We start from the raw sequence: 18,805 nt of genomic DNA, 5'->3' as shown, positions 1-18,805 counted from the left end.
CTATTTCCATTCATTCCTATATATATGCTAATACTGCATTTCTCAGTACAACTGTCATGGCTTAGTGGTTCAGTACTTTGACTATGGTGCACAGTATCCCAGGTTCGACCCTGGGCATTGCTTTTTTTATTTTACTACTGTCTAGACAGGCTAGGAGGTGTGTCTGTGTAAAGGCGGCTTTGATACAGCTTGCCCAATGTTGCCCGACGGTAAGCTGGTTGGCGTGCTGCGCAGCTCCGCGCAAACGTCTGAGGCTGGGTAACGCGTTATTTAGCTATAAACACTCATATTATGCTGGGTGAAGTGCTGCTGAACTACGGGCACTCATTTTAAGCGTGTTAAAGTGCTGCTCAACTCCGGGCACTCATATTAAACCTGTTAAACCACTGCTCACCTGCGGGCACTCATATTAAGCTTGTTAAAGTACTGCTCACCTATGGACACTCATATTAAGCTTGTTAAAGCACTGCTCACCTACGGGCACCCATATTCAACTTGCTAAAGCCTTGCTAAGATATGGGCAATTATGATCCTTTTTTTATATTTTATTATGTCGGATTTCTTCAAAAATACATGGCCCATTTCATTACATTTTACTTAAATTTTAGTTAGATATATATATATATATATATATATATATATATATATATATATATATATATGTCAGGGGATTGTTTCATGCTTATTAAAATAAAAATGGAAAATGATGTTGTGGGGGCTCGAACAGTGACTGCCTCCTCTTTGGCCAACGTCTCTACTGCTACACTATTGCTACTTGGCTTAATTTGCATATTTAGATCTTATATGCTTTCCAATGTCTGCTAACTGTGGCTGAGCGGAGGGCATACCCGCGCAAATGAGCGCAACTATGGGCAAACATTTTGGAAATTATAAAAAAAAAAATAAACTGCTATTTTTACGTTTTACATTACAGTTGGGTTTATAGTCTGTGAGGGCATGTGTGGTGCTGTGTTCCTTGATATTTCCGCGGACTCGCTCGTGGGTGTTTACTTTCAGAACTCTGACTCTTCTGGGGGCGTGTCCCTTTGCAGAACTCGGCATTCAGACACGCCCCCTACTTTCCTACATGGACTGTGTTAGCCTAGGGTATGATTCAGCATGCCCTCATGAATATGCATGGCATAGACTGCAGCCTCCGTGTAAGACATATTAACTCTTACACGGAGGTTTTGTGAATCTGGCCCTGTGTTATAGCAGTTGGTGTGTATATGCAAGTGACAGTCAGTGCTGTGGATGTTTTTGTTGTTATGTGTATTCTGTGTCCTTTTGTATTGTGCTGTGGTACTCTTAGGAAAAGTTTTTTTAATAATGTAATGTGTAAGGTTAGGTTAAGGGGTATGGACAGGCATAGGGTTAGGGTTTGCACATGAGTAAGGTGAACAAGGGGCTTCACCTACCTTACTCATATGTGCTAACCCTCACCTTAATACTCACCGTATTCCTGCCCCTAACCATACACATTATTTTATGCTACTAGAAACACTTTTCCTTACAGTATTACTACCAAGACAACACTTGGTCTCAGTTTTGCAGTTGAGGTTTACTGATATAGGGCTTTTTTAGTGAGAGAGAAGTATTTGGTGTTTTTTAATTCACTCTTATGAGTGATTCACTTTTTTGTAATTCTGTTGTTTGTTCTACCATTTGTGATTATTTTGAGCTTTCTACCTTTCGTGATATACTTTTGTGTGTGTGTGTGTGTGTATATATATATATATATATATATATATATATATATATATATATATATATATATATATATATATATATAAATAGAGATACAGGTAGATAAATATGTTTATACCTATATATATATATATATATATATATATATATATATAGTTTCAGCTTGGTTCATTTAAAATATATTATTTCTTAATGATTTCCAAGTTTGAAAGTGAAAAGAAGTAAACATTACAAGTAATTATATATCTGTACTACTTCATTTTATTTAGAACTTAGAATATGTTCACTAAATTCCACCTGTTTCTTTGTATTGCTACGAGATTTGAAGACCATGTTAATTAATAATAAATAGCATAGTTACAATAGCTGTTTTATATTTGTTTAATGGTATATTTGAAGATTTTTAATTTAGAATTATGATATTTGATGGTCATGTAGGTCATAATGCATAAATTAGGATAAACCTATATGATTCTTTTACAGTGCCTTTTACTCTCACCTTGCTTTTCTTCTTTCATATTTCACCCAGTCACTATTTTAAAGCACAGTATGGTTGATAATTTCACAGTATAATACATTTTGTCATGACACAATTAAACCAGTAAAGTGACAAGATATAAATTATACCACCACACCTCTTTGGAATCTATGTGCTCCTTATGTCGCTCTAAGGACTCTCTGAAAATGTCAGTAACTATGACTAGTCTCAGATTTAGATTTATGTTTTTGTTTCTGATTTCCAGATACTGGCATTGGTGAACTTTTTTCCTGTTGCAATATTCCTTGGTTTTGCCTTTCTTGTTGACCATTTGCTGTATGTAATGCTAGCTACCATCAGGAAGCATTCATTCGTTCAGTACTCATTTCACAGTGAGTATCATTTTTTGCTGGTATTTGGACATTTGCTAATACTTTTCAATATGTGTACCTGCTAGCAGTTTGTATTATGCACACACACACACACACACACACACACACACACACACACACACACACACACACACACACACACAGATAGTTTCACAGATACACAGTGACACACACATACACACACAGATAGTTACACAAATACACAGTGACACACACACACACACACACACACACACACACACACACACACACACACACACACACACACACACACCTACACAGAGTCAAATTAGAAATACTTGCAATTTTGTTTGTAGATACTACACCCCCTTTAGTAAGGTGAGACCACCTTATACAAGCACATAAATATCTTCTGACAGTTTCATACATTCATTCACATGATAAAGCATGTTGTATGTACACATCTGTTACACAAATACACAGTGACACACACACACACACACACACACACACACACACACACACACACACACACACACACACACACACACACACACACACACACACACACACACACACACACACACACACACACACACAGTCAAAGTAGGAATACTTGTAATTTTGTTTGTAGATACTACAATCCCTTCCCCTTTAGTAAGGTGAGACCACCTTATACAAGCACATAAATATCTTCTGACAGTTTCATACATTCATTCACATGATAAAGCATGTCGTATGTACACATCTGTACACAGACACACACATGCATATGTGCATGTATACACATGCACGTATACAGAGAGCCTTTAAAACAATACTCTCTGCATAAGCATAGATGCTCACTTTATTAAGATATGGCATTATACAGCTATAAACTAGGAGTAACTGAACCAACAAGCTGAAAATAGAAAACAAAAAACAGAAGCCAGACAGAGTAATCCTTCAATCCCAACAGGTTTATTGTTAGTGCTTTCGTTCATCCAAGGTACAATGAAGGTCTGAAGAAGTTTGTACCTTGGATGAACGAAAGCGCTAACTATATAGCTATAATACAGTTTCATATATTGACTTTTATGGTGGACATTGTTTTGGTGCTTGCATCTTTCTTTATTGGTACTAAATTTCAGGTCATGGCTAAAAATGGTTCACTGGGCCACTCAACCTATCTTGAAAGATATATGGTTCTAAATTGAAACTGTAAGTGAAATTAAATTGAAACTAAAAGTAGTATATAGCAGTTGTGAATGACATGAGCGTAAAATGCATCTGAGTGTGAAATAACAGTGTTTGTAAATGGGGGGGGGGGTCATTCTACTTTCCCTGTGATATAATAATCTCAGAGTTGAATATTTGACAAAACTCCACATAGAGATGTGGGAGGAAGCTTTGTCTTATAAAAGCAGGACTGGATCTTCCACCAACATTGCATTTTTTTCAAATGTATTTCTTATTCACACCATTAAATAAAAACTGCTTGTAGGAAGTAAACACAGATCGATATAACATTGTTTACTAAGTAAAAGGGGTAAAGGAGTCAAAAATTGCATAGTGTTCCACAAATATTATTAATTTCAAATGCATATTTTCCCTCTTTCTGTCAAACACACACGTACATGCACATGTGTGCCCATGTACAGATATATATGTTGTGCTGTGCTAAATCTGAAATACTTTATTTGAAGGAACTAAGATAAACAGAATTATTTTACAGATTAGCCCAAAAACACACATATCTCTCCTCATACTGCAACTGCACATATATTAAGCCCCTAGCCCTTAAATCTTAACAACCTCTCTCTCCTACCTTCAGTTTCATCCCAACGTTTGATTATCTGATAATAAGACCTTGTCATAACAATGGCTCTCATTTGGCAATAGTTCATATAATCTTAGCACTCCCATCACATTTCTTATCCCTGCTGTAACATCAGCCTGTAATAATTGTTATTTATGATTTGCGTTACATTGAGGAAATTTTGCTTTTATGAAATGCCTCATGTAACTGGTTATTTCTTCCTTAGATAATATGTATTTGCTCTTTATGTAACTGCATGAACATTTTTATAATCTTTTTTGTAATCTTTTTGTAATCTTTTGTAATCTTTATGAAATTTTTTATTGTGGAGCTTTTCTCCCGGGCCTCTACTGAAAATGAGCTCATACCGGCCCAGTAGAATATCCCGCTAATCAAATGCCAATAAATAAATAAATAAGTGACAAAATTGAAATTATAAAAGGGGAATTATAATAACGTTGGTAATATTGCAAATACTTTATGAGCTAATTACCAAATAATGCATTAAAACAAATCTAATCTTCTAACTTACATAAGGTAAAGATATTAATAGTAACTCTGTTGCTGTGTCAGTAGGTAACGTTGTAACATCCCAGTTAGAGCTACAGTTATGTATCACATTGTACATCACTGATGACAGTGACTATACAACATTGCTTAAATACCTGGTTTGGTTTGATTAATGCAGTTTTTATTGTTTTTAATAAAATGTGATATACTTAACTGCGATGGTGGTGCTGTGGTAGTGTTGTCGCCTCACAGTAAGACGTTGTCCTGTTCGATTCTCAGCTAGAGCGTCTTCTGTGTGGAGACATGCGTGAATGGGCATACCTTTGTTGAAGATTGTGTGTCAGGGCTGGCAACTTGGCACGTAAAAATCTACTGCCAATCATTAGCAGACCGGAATTCTGCTGTGGTGGCCCCTAATCGGGAAAAGCCAAAAGACCCAACAATACAAACTAGAATGCCTATAGAAACATTGATTTTTTCCCAAAAAAAGGTTGTAGAACTTTGCAGTCATCTGCTTTGATTAAGGATTTATACCTCCAACAACCAATGCCTTCCTTTTGTATAAGTCCAACCTTATATGAAGTGATAAATGATCAACTGATCTATGCAGACATTTTCAAGAGAATAATTTCCAAAATAAAGCTGATGTAGTTTTTTTTTTTTGAGAATATTAAAATTATTTCTACCTATTTTAGTTAAAGCTGAGCAGCTCACATGATACCAATAGGGCTCCTTATTGAAATGTCAGCCCTCAAAATGCCAGTTGCCAGCAAGCTGAAAAAAGACCAAAAACACAGCAGAAGAGCGAATCTGAAATATTGCTCTTCTCCTTAAAGCTTCTTTTTGCATGGGGAGCAAGCCAACCCCTGACCCAAGCTTATATATATCTATCTATATCAATATCTATGTATATGTGTGTGTATATATATATATATATATATATATATATATATATATATATATATATATATATATATATACACACACACACACACACACACACACACACATATATATATATATATATATATAGATATATACACCACCTCTGAGATTGCCATACCTCAGAGAAAAGGGAATATTCAGAGAAATGGCATCTCAGACTTAATATGTGTAAGTCCATTCTTTTGGCGATTCCGTCTATACATTTTGGGACGTGATCTAGCGGGTCCCAGCATTTCAAATGTTTACCTGCCATTAGTTATTGTTAATACATTTAGCATTCTTGATTACTTTTTATATGTTTTAAGATAAATGTGATCTGCCTCTCTTGCCATGTGTTTTGAGACTGTTTAGAAAATTTTGAATGGGCTGGTATCCCTTTTTAATTATATCTGACATTAAATCAACTTTAGACATTAAGAGATTGTCTAAAAAGTCTAGAATTGGTGAGTATTCTTTTTTTAATTATATATGACATTAAATCAGTTTTAGACATCAAGATATGTCAATTGCTTTGAACTTGAGGCAGTGTAGCAATTGCCTCATGTACACAGACAACCATCTACTAATAAAACAATCTAATATAGAAAATGAGAAACGTACGACAAACCTCACTGCTTTCCCAGAGACGGTTTGCACCTGGCATCCATAGGCTTTTGGCTGCAGGCAAAGGCTCGAGCCTCCCCCATAGTGTCATTTTAGGCAAGGTCTCAAAACAACATTACCGACATGAAATTAATCAATAAGAACAAAATAAGCGTTGTGCTGCTAAATGCTAGGAGCCTAAACCAAAAACTGCACTCCCTGGAAACACTTATGTCACTAGATGTAGATGTCTGTGCAGTCACTGAAACCCAGTTTAAGGCCTCAGAGAGTACCCCGGCCCTGCAATATTAAAATGCCTTCCACACCTTTAGACTGCAAAATGAATGTGTAAAAACCAGAGGAGACGGTGTTTCAATCTATATTAAAGATAAATTTACTTCCTGTCTAGTTAGACTGGACAATTCCATGGAGTTGCTCCAGGTCCAGGTTATGGTGGATAAGACCCCCATTCAAGTCCTAGCCAGTTATAGATCCCCCTCTATGGGTCACAACACCCACAACACCCACAAAGCCTATTTAAAACTGAAGACAATCCAAATTATACAGAACACACTGGTTATGGAGGATTTCAATTATCCCACCATCAACTGGAAAACATACTCTAGCCCAAACTTGTTAGCACAAAAGTTCCTTGATGCCCTGGATCAAATTGCCCATATCCCAACAAGAGGAACAAACATTCTAGATCTGGTCCTCCCCAACATGTCAAACAGGTGCACTGCTGCAACTGCTGGACCCTCATTAGTTAACAAACTGACCACAAATCAGTCACCTTCAAACTGACTCCAATACCAGAACTCACAAAGTGTGAACTCAGACTAAAAACATCACCAAGGCAGACTATACCCTCCTAGGTGAAGATATAAATGCATTTGAAGCCCCACCCCAAGCATAAAGTGGTAACTATGCCAAAGCTTACTCTAATGCCCTGCACTATCACTTGCATAAGTGTATAAACTCAGCTGTACCAGAGAGAATCAAAGCCAGAGCCCCAAATAAAATCAAGCTGCCATAGTGGACTTCTAGCATCAACAAACTCTACAATAAATGCAAAAAGTTGCTGTCCAAGAAATCAAAGACAAGGACCCAACAATGGAAAAGCACCCTCCTCAGCCTTAACAGGCAAATAAGACTTGTCAAATCCTCCAAGAGTTCCTTTGAGGAACCTAGCAACTACTGCCAAGGATAACCATAAGGCCTTTTACAGATATGTATGTAACCTAAAGGGTAGGACCCAAGCATGTGCAGAACTGGTGCTAAACAGTACCACAGACACTGACCCCACAGAGATAGCGAACCTGCTAGCAGGTAGGTTTGGTCAAAATTTCACTCCCTTATCCCCTTCAAGCTTACAACAAACCCTCCCCCAAACTCCCTCCCCCACCTTATATATGTGAAGAACAGGTCCTCCAATCCCTGTCCAAGGCAAAGAACATGGCCTCTATGGGACCAGATGACATCCCAGGCTGTCTCTAAATATGCTAAAACATGAACTAGCATCACCACTAAGTACCCCTTTTCAATCATAGCTTAACCACAGACTTTGTTCCTGTGGAATGGAGAACACCTACAGTTATCCCCCCCCCACAAAGGTGGAACAGCAACAGACCTAGGGAATTACAGACCCATAAGCCTGACCAGCCTCATCTGTAAGGCCATGGAACGTACTATTATGGACCTCATAGGTAACCTCCAAACCCTGGATCCTACCCAATTCGGCTTCATGAAGGGCAAATCCTGCCTGTTAAAAATGATGGATTTCTTTGAAAGTATGACCAGGGCCATTGATGAGGGCAAATCTGTGCACACAGCATACTTCGACTTGGCAAAGGCTTTCAACATAATCCTACATTCAGGCATTACTAACAAACTTAGTAAACTGAAGGTAAACCCCTTTGTTGTAAGATGGGTTTCCAACTGGTTCACAAACCGGACACACACTATCAAAGTGGGTGACTCCACATCAACCAGCAGAACTGTTACCAGCAAGGTGACACAGAAGTCAGTGCTGGCTCCCCTACTGTTTGTTATATACTTCTCAGAAGTTCAGGTCAAAATTAAAGGGTTGTGGTTGACCAAGTTTACAGATGACTGCAAATTAGGTGCAATCACTGAATCCCCCAAATGATGTCAGTATACTCCAGGAGGGTCTCACACAGACCAGTGGCTGGTGTATAAGTCATGTTTTCAAACTAAATGCAAAGAAATGCATCATCATTCCCTTTGGCACAAACAATGCCCCTTCACACTATCAAATCAACAACAATACCCTAAGTACCCATAAAGTGGTAACGGACCTGGGATGACAGGTTGAAGGCACCTTAACTTTGACCACTATGTCTCTACCATTGTAAGGAAAGCTTTCCACATAGCTCACTTTATTAGTAAAGGCATCACCTTTAGAGCAAAAGAAGTTATTACCCCCCCTATACTAGGCACTTATCTGGCTCATAATTGAGTATAACACCCCATTCAGTATGTACCATGCTAAGCACCCAAAGCAGTTAGGGAGACCTCAGAGGTTTCTAACAAAGAAGATCAAGGGCCTCCAGCATGTGCTTTACGCAGGTCAACTAAAGTCCTTGTCACTATACTCCGTATTGTATAGACCTCCTAGGGAGACTTATGCCTGGCCTGCAGAGCAACCCAAGACTCAAACCTAATGAACTTACTGCATATCCATAAATCAAATGGGGCTAAGGTTACCCATTCCAGGGGCTTAAATATGGCCTGCAACTTAAATAGAACATGCTAGAGGGACAGATTTATCGCCCAGTGACTGCCACATCTTTAGAACAGGCTACCAATTCATGTGAAATAGAGCACCTCCATGACATTGTAAAAGAGGAACTTGGAAGAGTGGATTGGGCACCATAAATTCTTACTGAGGATATTGCCCACAACCCTCCTGGACATGGGCAGTCATCACTAAATGTAATCTTGCATATTGACTACTACTTCTACGGTATTACATTGGGTTGAAATGGCTAGGCTTAAAATGACTTCCGGATCGAGAGCCTAGTAATCTCCAATGATCCTATGATCCTATAAGCCCATCTTTAATACTCAAATAACATTTACCCACTAAATAACCCATGATAAGCAATCTAGAATCTCTTAAAATGTGAGTATAAAAGGTCAAAATCCCCATTTTAAACTTAACATTTTTTTTAAAGTTCAAGCAGTCTAGGTATTCTGATATAAATGCTACAGGGAGTAATGTGAAACCCTATGCATTTATCTCAGAGTATTTATATATAACATTTATAAAAACTTTTAATAGCTTACTATCAAAATCTCAAACCACACAATGTTGAAAATCAAAATCCTGAGACTCTGGCCTAGATTCCAAAAGACTTACTCTCAGTGTTAACTGACCATTTACAATGAGAACAGGCTGAGAGCAGGTGATTTTATAATCTGGTCCCCACAGTAAGCCTGTCTATATATAGGCCTTACTGTGAAGTAAGTCACACTGAAAGCAAGTCTTTTGAAATCAGGGCAGACTTACACTGACAGCAACTCTTTTGCAATTTGCCTCTCTGATATTGAAAGACCAAAATGCTTAAGGCTACAATATTTAAGTCTCAAATACTGATTCCTCCTACCAATGTGAACCCAGAATTAAGTGCTAATATGGGTCCTGGGAGGGGCATGGACCCAGAAACAAGTGCTAACATGCGTCCTACAAGGACACAAAACCAGCAATTCAGTACTGTGTTCTTCAGTATTTTTGTCTTTAAATATGTTCTTGGGATTTTGATTTTCAAGATTGTGATAGTAAACGCTTTTAATATGTTGTTTATGTACATAGAATGTGTTGGACTAGTACTGCTTTTAAATAAATATTTCTTTAACAACCACTTTATATTATTATTTAAGATTTGTATATATTGTATAGTGATATTTTGTTCTTTAACTAAATTTGTTCCAATTTTAACTCTAAATTTCTTCTAATTGCCTTCTACTTATTTAGTACCCAAATATCATTCCCCCTCTACAATATTTTCTGCCATGTGACCCACACAGTCATCCTCTTCCTATTTCTATTTCCTTCTTGACTTGTCTTTTCTTGCTGCCTGTATGTGAAGTGCAAGTAGCTGAGTTACTGTGCATTTGGTATATTAAATTATCACCTTAAATTTTCAACTGGAATAAATTACTCTGTTCTTTAGATGGTTCTTTTTTTACTAGTTGTTCCTACCCTACTAAGCCTTTCTTCTGCGATATTTGCACCATTTCCTCTGCACATGGTTATAATTATAGAATCTTTTCATATCTGTCTCTCTCTGCAGTCGACGGTCTGATTATTTCATATCACTATATGCTAAAAGAGCATTTTCTGCTATCTTCTTTGACCGAGTAGGTATCTACACTGTTCAATCACTTGCTAAGGATAACCCTATAGTATGCCATTTACTGTCTCTGTTGACTGATTTCTTAGACACTGAGATATTATAAAATCTGCTGCATATGTTAGAAAGTGAAAGGCCCCCCCAGCCATCCTCCTTTTCTTCTCCAAGCTGTCAGCTTGACTTTTCTTAGTGTATCCCCCTGCACACATAATACATATGTCTCTAACTTTCCCTGTATCCTGTATCTGACTTAAACCTTTGTGATTAGATGACATCAACAAATGTCTTATTAGGTGGAATGCAGTAGGTGCTGCCATCTGCATTTGAAGTTTACGTAGGTGAGACATTGTGTATTTAGTATTTTAAATTATCCCCTTAATTCAACTGAAATAAATTGTTCTCTTCTTTTGATGGTTCATTTTTTAACTAGATGTTCCAGGTTTATTGGTCATGTCTACTATATTTGTATCATTTCCTCTCTGCATACTGCTATAGTTATGAACTAGTCCTATATCTGACTTTGTAGTCATCACCCTCCCCATTATCTCATTTCCCTGTGTGCTGAAAGAGCATTCTTCTTCTAATTTCTTTGCCTGGGTATGCATCTCCTCTGCTCTTTCTTGAAATTTTTCATTTCCTCTGGCAAATTGTTACATACTGCAAAGACTGTTTTATTAAATGCCCTTTCAGTCATAGCCTTGGTGAATGATGGCCTATATAAAGACGTTCTTCTGGAATTTCTGATATCATAACAGCTAGTTCTCATTTGCAGTTTGCCCCATGACCATTATATCCCAACAAGTCCTTGTTCTGACCATCACTGGGTTATTCATACACAAAATATAAGGGTTAAAAGATGACAGTCCGAATGTAAGGCTAGGCTTTTTAAGATCTTCACAGATCAATACCCTATTAAGTACGACCCTATGAACTTTGAGTGTGAGGCAGTAGCTGTGATGATGCAGTCTGAAAGTGAAAGAATTTACAAGGAATGTGGTTATTTCTGTGACCAGTTAATATTTGTTAACGTAATACAACAATGTTCTGAATTGGATTTTGTACCTTAGTAAATGTGTTAAACGCTCTTGGTACCCTGTTAATTAGTGTGCATATATTCTAATAAAATACAGACGTCTGCAAGTATATAAAACAGTGCTGTCCTTTACTTAGTAATATTCTGTCTGTTGTTCCTGCTTTACCTTTCCTGCTCTTAATTCCATCATTATTATGAATAGTGAGAGTGGGCATGCTTCTTTGTTCCTGTACTGACCTTTGCTTCATTATGGACTTCCCATTTACTAGTATTTGTGTTCTGCGATTTCTATACATCATGTAAGACCTGCTTATAAATTCTTTCCTAAGTGCCTTTCTCTCGACAGCAATGGCCACTTGATAGAGTCTGATACTTGACTTATATAAAAAAGAGTACAGCACCCTGCCTTTTAATCCTCACTGCTGCACTGGCATTTAATAAATCTGGCTAAAGACCACCACTTGTCTGAACTTTATCTTTCCTCAACAAAACTCCTTTCCCCTGATTATATCATCTGGTACAGTGTGATATCCAGTCTGGTTGCCAGAACGTTTGATAACATTGTAATGTCAGCATGGATTAATGAAGTAGGTTTATAGTTACCCATGTCCCTCAGGTCTCTGTTTCATTTGGGTAGGACTACAGCTGTAGCCTTTTTCATGGTTCTATAAACTGATTTATGACTTTTTAACTAATTATATTCCACTACTATTACTTTACTTGATGTTTCCCCTCCCTGTTTATAAATTAATCTCAAATAACATCTGGGCTACATGCTTTTACTCCCCGCAGTTTTACTATGGATTTTTAAATCTTCCACAAAGTGATACTGACATCTAGCATTATCCTGTCTTCTTCCTCTCTCTTTCTTTCTTTCTTCCTTTCTTCTTTGGATGCCTTCCCATTTCTGTTCCCATTCCTTAATGTCTGCATCCCAGAATTAGTCTATTTACATCCCAAAGTATTAACCAAGATACCTTAGTAGTCTATATCATAGGCTTATAGGTTTATAGGTTGCTACTATGCTATTGGCCCAAGAGCCATTTTAAGCCTAGTCAAGCATACCACAAAGTTACCAAAATATTGCTGACATGTAGCAATACCCCAAGGAATTTTATGGTTATGATATAGGCTTGTAAACATCAGGAATTCACAGGCTGCCCCTGTCATTAGGGATATAGGTACCAAACCAGTTGTAAATTTGAGATTTCCTATCCATTGGTCAAAGTGACATTTTAATAGGGTTGGGGTAAGATTTGCTTTACATGGATGAGAAGCCTATTCCAGAGAAGCTGTAATCTTTGAGACACATACCTGTGCCACCAACATGTTCTGTTTATGTCACAGCTGAGGTTTAGGTCCTTAGAATGTGTTTTTCCTGATGCTATTTATTTTGTGAATGTGTAACAGATCCATCAGTATGGAATGAGAGGATGTCTTCTAGGCTAGGTATACATCACTGTGCAGCAGTCTGTAGAAGACTGAGTAGAAGGATAGGGCTTTGAGAAGGTCTACATAGGACTTGTTGTTTAGTCCCTGTATTCTTCTTGTGATGAACCTCTGTGGTCTCTAACTCTGCTGCAAATGCCTGGTCAGGCACATGCCAAAGGGTATGTTGTACTCAATGATTGCTCTGATGAGATCAGAGTACAGTGGAACAATGACATCCTTGGACCTGGATGTCATGCCCTTACTTATAAGTTGTGCAACAAAGAACGATTTTCTCACTACAGTAGACACTTGGTGGTCAAAGACCAGGTTGCTGTCAACATTATTTATTTATCTGTCTTTTGTTAACCAGGTTACTCCATTGGGTTGGGGGCTCATTTTCAGTGGAGACCCGAGGAGAAAAGCTCCAAAAGTACATGGTAAAAGTACAACATGAAAGATACATGATAAAAAAGAACATGTTACATGATAAAAAAAATGTGCATGAGTAAAATATAGATGATAAAAGCAATACAAGGTACAGCAATCTTCTTCTTCTTCTTCTTTTCCCGGCTAGGGGTCGCCATAGCGGATCACCTGTCTGCTCATGACTGGCAGTGGAGTTTTACAGTGTCGAGTTGCCAGCCCGGCACCCAACCTTCCACAGAAGGCACGCACATGCACGCACTCACACCTAGGGCCAATTTAGAGTGTCCGATCGACCTACAGCATGTCTTTAGGATGTGGGAGGAAACTGGAGCACCCGGAGGAAACCCACGCGACCACAGGGAGGACATGCAGACTCCACACAGAAGACACCCCAGCCGACGATCGAACCGGAGAACCTCTTGCTGTGAGGCAGCAATGCTAACCACTGCACCACCATGGCCGCCCAATACAAGGTACAGCAATGAAGGAGAAAAATCTATAGAAATACATGATATAAGTGCATGATAGAAAAGAAGATTTATTAAATGCAGCCTTAATAAAATAACAATTACCTTGCAAGTCAAAACTAACAACTATACGAAAACAAAGAAAAAAATAAGTGAGTACAATGCTAATATTTTGGTGAAAGATACTACAGCGATGCATTTTGAGCAAGTAAGTCAACAAAATAGAGGCATTGCCAGTTGTGAGTAGATATGAATGAAGAGGAATAGAGGAAAAGGAATTACCTAATGGTAAAAAGAGTGATTAGTAGAAGTTGTTGTTGTTGTTGTGTCTTTCGGCTTTTCCCGGTTAGGGGTCACCACAGCGGAACTCCGGTCTGCTAATGATTGACAGTAGATTTTTATGTGCCGAGTTGCCGGTCCTGACGCAGAACCTTCAACGAAGTTATGCCCATTTACACATGTCTCCACACAGAAGACGCTCTAGCTGAGAATCGAACAGAACAATGTCTTACTGTGAGGCAATAATGCTACAGCAGCAGATTAGTAGAAGTATTAAGATGAAAAGAAAATGGGGGGGGTTGTGGTTAGTTATGAGGGCAGAAAAAAAATGAGGAGGAGAAGAGCAGTGGTGGCCAGGGAAGGGAGGAGAAAATAGGGTGTTGGAAGAGTGGCCTAATGGTTAAGGTGTTTGCCTTACAACCACAAGGTGCAGGGTTTGAGTCTCACAAGGGATAATTGGCTAGGCTTAAAATGGTTCACAAGGGCAGTTAGCTTAGTACTCATCTATGAACCTATAGGGGTAAATGTGGAAGAAACTTGAGTTTAGGAAGTGCACAGTGAGGTTGCAAAGGTTTTGTTAGGATAAAACTATATAAACTGTAGGGAAGTAATGTAGCTCTGTTATAGGTAGCAGGAGAATTAGGTGGGATGGTGGCAGGTGCACAAAGGAGTGTTGACTAGTAGTTTTTCAATTCTTTTTTGAAGCGGAGAGAAGATTTGACAAGTTGTATGTCAGCTGGGAGATTGTGTGTTCCCATATTCCTGATTACTGGTCTGCTTTTAGGGGTGCATTGTCAAGGAAGCAGTTTCTAGGGGTGGCCATCTTTCCAAAGGGTGCTATTATACATTTTTCTCAATGAGCTTTAGTCAATGGTTCTAGCACCAGTTGTTTGTGTCAGACTCTAGTAACTGATGTCTGTGTCTTTAGGGGATTCAGTGACCACACCTACTTTGCATACATGGTCCGTCAGAGGACCATGATATTTGCTTTCACTTCAAAGAAGCAGATGACAAAAAGGAGATACCCCAGCACTGATCCCTGTAAGATTCTACTAGTGACTGTATTTCTTGGAGAGGTAGAACCCCCTATCCTAACTTCTTGTGTCCTATCAGTGAGCTAGCTGGCTATCCTTCACTGACACATGGCTTTTTGCCTGCTTTTATCTACAATGCCCAAGTGAGATATTGTATTTAACACCTTGGCCAACTTGAGGTAGGCAGTGTGCACTGTTTTGTCCTCATCCATAGCTTTAGTGACCTTGTCAAAGAAATCTACTAAGTATAGTCCAAAGTCTGCATGTTTCCTATGTCATTATATATCAGATCCATATTAATTCTTTCCATGGACTTGCAAATGAGACTAGGCAGACTTATGGGTCTGTAATTCTCTGGTTCCATGGAAGGCCTTCACTTATGTAGAGTTAAATAGAGTTTAAAAGAGTTTAAAAGAGTTAATTGTAGTAGTTAAATAGATACTCTAATAGGCCTGATAGGGCATGTTTCATACTATTCAGGAGTATGCTGGTATATTATCAGGCCCCATTGAAACAGTGCTCTTGGCCAAGAGTGGAGTGAGGACCTGCTCTCCAGTGATAGTTCCTGGAGAAATGGTGGAGAGTATGTCCGGGGGAGTGACAAGCATGATAGGGGGTAAAAATGGAGTTAATTTTATCAGTCAGCATATTTGTTATATCCTCTAGCTCCATATAGGAGGTTCCCTTCACCATTAGTTTGGCACATAACTGGTGTTGCCCTTAAGGATGGAAACATAACTGAAAAAAGCCTTATGGTTGTCCATAGATAATGAGGCTATTTTTATCTGGCTTGGGGGAACCTGATTAATCCCCTGAGTTGCTTGTTCTGATTACTGAGGGTGTTTTTACCTTGCTGAGAAATGTCCTTCCTGTCTTTATACATGATTTTCTTCCTTTTGTTATACAACCTATTTATACTGGGATTTGGCTTGTTTTTGGAGGTTGCCCTATATTTATTTCAGGTAACTACAGCTGTTTGTGCAAAGCTATTTACATGATGGTACAGGGTTTCTGTGAACAGTTCCACATAGGTAGCTGTATTCACAGTTTTTGGGGGCTTGGAATTTTGCTTGACCTTTGCTTAACAGAAGGTAGTTAGCCTTGGAACAATTTTTAAGCGTTCTGGGGTTAGCTGGGATCCCAGGCTTAATATTTGTTTCAAAAGAGGCAGTTTTGTTGTTCAACTTGACCAACAAGGTCTTTACACTAGAGGAAGTACATTGTTCCCCCGTGTTTGTGAGGACCAGGTCAAGAGTATCTGCTCCTCTGGTGGATGTGAAGACTAGTTGTTCTAGGGTGTTTGTGTCAACAAAGTCCAGGAACTTTTGAGCCTCCGTGTTTGAGGTTGTATAAGATTCCCAGTTAATGAAGACATAGTGAAAGTTGCCCATGTATATTGTGTTGGGTTAAAAGGGGAGTGTCTTTAGTATGTGGTTGGACTTCCTGGGTCATGAAGGGGAACCTATAACTTGCAAGGATATGGTATAGGATGTTACTTATGGAAATTAGATGTGGAGAAGCTCAAGAATGACATATTGTTTGACTTGCCTTGAGGAGTGGTCATGTTTGACGTAAAGTCAGACTCCTCCATTTTAGATCCTACAAAGGCATTACTTATTTATTTATCCTTTGTTGACCAGGTTTGTCACACTAGGCTAGTAGCCTCTTTTCAGGGAAGACCTGAAATTGTATTTATAGGGGAAATTTGGAAAGGGCATCAGGGAACTGCTGCTACTGTTTTTGATAGGTTCCATGGGATCTTTTACATCCATGTGAGCTTATACTAACTCAAGTAGAATTGGCCTTGGTTTAATGTCTCATCCAAAGAACAGCATAATCAGAAGTGCAGCACCCCTACTCTTATGCTGTACTGCAGGGTCATCAATTGCTCTACCTGGTGTGGGAATTGAACCCACAGCTTTCTGCACCAAACGTGAGTGTGATACCTATTCACCACTGACATGAAATTATAGCCTTGTACTGCCAGGTGCCCTCTACAGCATTAAATCAAGTCTCTGTAACTGCACAAATGTCTATATTCTTCAGGATGAGAAGAACTTGCATGGAGTGAAGTTTCCTGTTTGTACTCCTGGCACTGAGCAGTAACACATTTAGAGTATTCTCAGTCAATTTACATTTCTCAGTAGGTTTATCAGGTTGGCACTACCTAAACGAGGCACTATGGGGTGGACAAGGCTTTAGCCAGTATTCAAAAACCTATGTAGGACAGGTACAGACCATCCCTGACAAAACAGTGTGGTCTGTCTTCCATGTCTGAAAAAGCAGACGAATATTGTACTGCCTTGGAGTGACACCAAAAACTAAGCTAATTATTAAGGTCAGTAATCATCTGTTGGTACTGTGGCATCATCCTTGAAAAAGGTGGAATGTTACTCATTGCAAGACTCATACTGGCCTAGGTAGCATACCCTTAAGGACTCTACCTTGTCTCTCTTCATATAGTCCAGGGTGGTATGCCTCAGGTCATTTACGTGGACTATGACAGTGTCATACTGGTACTTGTGGTGCAGTGACTTGAGTGTATGTGCAACCTAGCAGCAGGGCCGGCCTTAGATAAACTGGTGCCCCAAGCAAAAAGGATCCATGGTGACCTCTCCCCCCAGTGGCCATCCCTTCCTGCATATTCACATTATCCAGATAATTACTGGTTTCTTCCTTTTTCTCACAGATCGTCTTACTCTTCATTTTTTTCTTGCAGTTATTCCTTCACTCATTCAACATGTTCTTTCCAAGTAAGACTAACTCTGATAACTGTGGGGAATGCAATTGCATTATGCTGAGTGTCTGAGGCCCCAAGACCCCTAGATCATGGGGTTTCTAGATGCTCTAAGGTGCATTTTAGAGTTTTTTAAACCCACATTTTCATCCAGAGATTGCCTGAACACAAAACATAAACAGAGAAAGAAATTTAGTATTACTCCTCAGCTTTTTTTCCCTGCATCCTTTCAACACATCCTAACTGACCAAACCTACACTGCAGTAGCTCAAGTGCAAATAACTGTATTAAGTCAGGAGTCTCGGGACCGCTAGACTATGGGAACTCTAGATGCTCTGAGATGCATTTTAGTGCTTTTTAAACAATCTTTTCATCTAACAATGCCCTTAAGGAACGATAATCAGTCTTACTCTTCACCTTTGCTTTTTCCTGCACCCTTTCAATACACCCAAACTGGCCAAACTCACCCTGTAATAACTAAGTTAAGCTAGGGGTCTTGAGCCTGCTAAGTACCCACAAGCCATGGGGTTATAGACAGCCTGGGGGACATTTTAGATTTTTTTCCAACCTTCTGATCCAATCATGGGCTGAACAAACAGTTATACATAGAGAAAATAAATTCAACCTAACCTTTTTATTTCAAAGGAGA

General features: G+C 38.8%; 1 protein-coding gene across 1 annotated transcript in view; it reads left to right on the top strand.

The window, feature by feature from the left end:
• The window catches only part of DCST1 (DC-STAMP domain containing 1), a 218,156-nt gene that overhangs the window by 116,537 nt on the left and 82,814 nt on the right, over positions 1–18,805 (top strand). The window contains exon 10 of the mRNA XM_044079284.1: positions 2,451–2,577. Within this exon, the coding sequence (XP_043935219.1) occupies positions 2,451–2,577 (127 nt within the window). The remainder of the gene's footprint in view (positions 1–2,450; positions 2,578–18,805) is intronic.

The sequence above is a fragment of the Protopterus annectens genome, chromosome 8.part0 (assembly GCF_019279795.1).
Source record: "Protopterus annectens isolate FY-2018-M chromosome 8.part0, PAN1.0, whole genome shotgun sequence".
NCBI classification, from domain to species: domain Eukaryota; kingdom Metazoa; phylum Chordata; order Ceratodontiformes; family Protopteridae; genus Protopterus; species Protopterus annectens.
Note: the sequence above shows the minus strand (reverse complement) of the source record. Positions and strands in the feature narration are given on the sequence as shown.